The 4,431-nt window shown below is 37.5% G+C and overlaps 1 protein-coding gene across 1 annotated transcript; it reads right to left on the bottom strand.

Moving 5' to 3' along the window:
* Positions 1-1,772: 1,772 nt before the first annotated feature.
* LOC135696301 (serine incorporator 1-like) lies at positions 1,773-4,295 on the bottom strand. The gene has a single exon (XM_065215655.2). The coding sequence runs from the start codon at positions 3,947-3,949 to the stop codon at positions 2,603-2,605; it is 1,347 nt and encodes a 448-aa protein (XP_065071727.2). The 5' UTR covers positions 3,950-4,295; the 3' UTR covers positions 1,773-2,602.
* Positions 4,296-4,431: the final 136 nt, after the last annotated feature.

Genomic DNA, 4,431 nt, shown 5'->3' with positions numbered 1-4,431 from the left:
TAATGTATTATGGATGAATCTCCTTTTGTTATTTACCTTTACCGATATTTGTTGTAATTAATGTCGATATTAATAAATTTGTTGTAAGAATCATCTGTAGCGAGACCTTGTTCACGTGCTGTCCATTTCCTCAATCGATGGCATCCACCTAATTGAAGAATCATTGTTTGCTATTTTATACTCGTAGATGAAATTAATATAACTGGCGAGTTTGAAAAAATATCCACCTTCCTTGTTAATATAAGTCGAATCGACTGTTGGGAGTACCGTTCATTAAAAAATTTGAAATATTGAAATGAATTTAATATGTCTACGAGCCTGTTTTTTGTTGAATTGTGAATTGAAACGGTGTCAAAAATTTTCATCATAATTGTGCTCTGTTTCTTCCCCGCTGCCATTTTGTTGGCCTCGGTTCCGTTTCGAATGTTTCATAATGATGGGTAGATAATTTCAAGTAAATTCGTACTACATTTTGGTCAAAATTACACATCAAATTAAATTAAATTCCCCAGAGTGCTTTTTCGAAAAAAATCAAATAGTATAGAGACTAAAAGCGATAGATTTGTCGTTTGTCGAACTTTTAATTCGAACACTTTCGAACTGCTTCGGTTTGAAATTGCCGTGTGAAATGCTAAATTCTTCGTCAGAAAATTCGCCTTCTAAACTTTACAGGATATTCATTCCGCACTCACGGGAAGATATCAGTAACCCGTTCGTTCTTTTTTGGTACAAAAGGCATCCAGTATACGAAGTTGGAGAGGGAATTACTTTTGCCAAGCATAAGCTGAGTATGCTGGAAGCTGTCTTTAACTCGGTGGACTGCGATGGACTTGGCGAGGAAAGCATTCAAAGAGATAAAGATCTATTCAAAATCCCGTTAAGTATTTGGATCTATGATATTTTTCGCTTTTTATGCGTGGAAGATATTTTATCGTTTGCAAAAACCTGCAAGACTGCAAGAATACTTAGTTTTAATAACATCGTTTGGAAAATGCTTTGTTCTCGCACATTTGAAAACCCCAATCTCTTCAATGTCAACTTGAATCGAAATCACTATTGGCTATCAAAGTACTTTGGTGGAAGGCCGTTCAAAGAGATGTTAGTTAAACACTTCTGGCGGATTGTATTTATTGCTATTCATCAACTAGAGCACATGCCCAGTGTTGTACATTCGACTGCTACCCATCATTGTCGCGAAATTTCTGAGTGCGTGAGTTCAACAGTGAGAATGCAAGTGAAATCAAGCAAAGGCTTAATACGAGTTAATGGAGTGAAGCAAGTTTCATGCGTGGAATTTGTTGTCTACAACTACGATATTCGATCTTGGCATCGCAAGAATTTCAAACATATCGTTCCTTATGAGGCAAATGCAGTTTTTGAGGAATTGGGATTATGCTTGGTCAAAGCAAAGAAAAAACTAGGACCGGCCAGAAAGCAAGGCTACATCTTGTACACAGATATCGGTGAAAAGATTGTGCTAAGCAGAAGACGGTCGGCATGTTTAACGTTTAGAACATTCAAAGCAAGAGAGCAGTATTTGCTGCTTTGTCAAAACACGCTTTACAGCAATGATAAATATGGGGACGAGTTTTTCTTATGCGAAATCGAGTTTCTTCCAGATCGCTCTAGAAGAAATAGAAGTGATAACAAACTTTTATCTTCTTCAGTTTGTTAGCTAATTTGTTTACTAGCTTTGCTTTGTTTTTGATATAACATTGAAATCATCTCTTATACTTCCAATCTGTTGCGTGGCAAGTCTCTGTTTAGCTAGTCTTTTTAGTAGCATTATATTTAGAACAGGGACTGCTAAAAGGGGAGACGAGAAAGCTTAGTCAAAATGTACTAAAAACATACAAAAATTGCCCCTATTTTTGGTTTTTAGCATGATTAGCCCCCAGTTAACCTTTTGCCTCCTCGATCCGTAATATAGTCTCCGCTTCTTGCTTTAGCTCTCCAAGTAAGCTATCCAAAGCAAAAAGCTTTCTGTGGGACATTAGAGCCTGGGTGCACCTAGGACATGCGCCCTTCAAGTAATGTAGCCTAACATTTTATTGTATGGCCTTCTTCTTGTGTAATTTGATGGCAACCTTTAGCGAATAGATATGAATAATTTCCTCTATTTGTTACAAAACGTCATTTAAGAATTGTATTTTTGGGATGTCATGTTCACTTCTGAGAACATTGCAATAATAATGTTGTTTGAGAAACGTTACTGTCTTTAGAATCACTCGTTGTCAGTTGACATCAAGGACTCCTGTCGGAATAGATCAGTGTGGTATTGCTCCGCCTTCTACATGCTTGGTAAATGTAACCCCACATTGCCACGATCCTCCCTATTTCAATTCCACGCTATTTCCCTTTAATAGCCCTCCAAAATGCATAATAAGCAGATATATTTAGAATCTAGTTACCATGGTGATGACTACCTGAATATGATTACTCATTTTCTATGTGTATTTTAATGTTTATATGAATTTAAAAAGAATTATATCATTAGAAAAAAACGATTTTATTCTATTTTTCCTGTATCCGCCAAATGATTGTATTGGTAAGATTCATATTCAGATATTTATTTAAAAAAATAACATTTTATGATTGTTAATTATGTTATAGCAAACAGTAAATCATAGAATACAAGGTCCTTGTACGATCTTGGGAAAATCACTGGCGCGATCAATGTCCAGATGTACGTGAAAACACTGAATATTCCGCTGCATAGTTTGATCCAGATTGCCCCCCATCCAGCTATGAGCTTGACGGAGTGGTGCTCCCCCTCTTCCGGCCTATACCAACATGTCAATGTCATCATAATGTACAATGCAGCAAGGCACATCACCGCGTGGAAGAAGGAGTAGCTGCATTCAACTCCGTATGTTTCATCTTCTACAACAGATCCACTGTTGTCATTTGAATAATCCGCTGCTTCAAGCGATTCCTGCAGCAGCGACTCTAGCTGAGGCGGAACTGTGTTCCCGTACTGAGGAAAATTCACTTTTCTAATGCAAAATATGAAAAGAATCGTTAGAGTAAGAACCAGTCCTACTATTATCTGTACATTTTTCAAAGGATCCATCGGGTAGATATATTCCCTGTTTAAATTGCAGCGTTCGTCTGGCTCATTTGACAGTGTGATCCACAGTATGTAGGTACTATATGACGTCACGACGGATGACTGAAGTAATCCAGATTTCGGACGAGCTTTTTGCACTATAGGGTTTATTGAGATGAATGTTGCTGAGAGGCACATGTAGACATGGAAGGAAATGAAAAACGTATTGTTACTGCACTCCTGTCTCAAGCCATAGGTTTTAAGAAGCATAATTGTTGCAATTATTGACATTATATAAAGTAGTGTCGTTGGAACCCAAAGTATAAGATACAGATGAACTGAGCGCGAAACTGAATCACTCGCCTCTATTAGCCTGACAATTCGAGTATTGAATGCATGCACGATGTCTACAAGAAGGATAAATTGTAGAATGATGTAAGCAAAGGCGGAATTGAGTCCAAAGAAGTGCCAGATTTCGCCAGTGTATGAAGTTTTCGGGTAAAAGATGAAAGCAATCGTGCAAGCCAAGATAACGCCAATCTTCAAAATCCAGAAATTGTTTTGCAAATACGATCTTCTCTGGTTCGCGTTTGTTACACCAATAAGCAGTATTGACATAAGCAGATGCACACCGCTAATTGCCATAAATATCCTGTAGACTGGAGCTGGTCCATGAAGAATCTCGCATGTTTTGTGTCCAAGTCTCGCACATACTCGTTGTGTTAGTATAGCAGCCATCGCTTTTGGAGTTAGAAGTATTATTGATATGATTGTCAAAGTCAATAAGTATATGGCATATATGGAGCGTGTTATCTTAGAACGGGGTATTGGCTTGAATCCAAGGCACTTCCATAGTTTCCCACAAGGCCAGCAAAAACAGCAAATGGAAATCCTTGCCATCTTATTGTGTGTTGCAAGGATTAATACATCACCATTCACTTTTATCCGTCAAAAAACCCTTACTTGTTTATATTCCGGCTACAGCTGCTTGATACCTGAACCCAAGATCTATAAATATCTCTTCTTTAGAAGCAAATCACACTGTTCAGAAATTAACTTTGGCAACCAGCTCTTCGGACGAAAGATCAGGTTGAGAACAAAGAGCGTTGCGTGTGGCAAATTCCATAGAGAACACACTTATATGAAGCACGTATTTAAATAAGGCATTCAAATAAAGTTTGACTATGCAAATTTCATACTCTCACTTAGCTTGCATTAACTCCTAAGTAATAACTTTGCTAAGAACATACTTTGAAAAAAATTTATATATAATTTGTTGGAATTTCCTTCCCTGTTCTTTCCTGATATAGCGATTCTCGTTTTCGCGGTGAAATTTGAATCGAAAAGAGGCAGAACAAATATTTCTTCCGATCATCTCATCG

The sequence above is a fragment of the Rhopilema esculentum genome, chromosome 14 (assembly GCF_057945365.1).
Source record: "Rhopilema esculentum isolate cy_ngs chromosome 14, ASM5794536v1, whole genome shotgun sequence".
NCBI classification, from domain to species: domain Eukaryota; kingdom Metazoa; phylum Cnidaria; class Scyphozoa; order Rhizostomeae; family Rhizostomatidae; genus Rhopilema; species Rhopilema esculentum.
The sequence above is the reverse complement of the archived record's forward strand: the minus strand, read 5'-3'. Positions and strand labels throughout refer to the sequence as shown.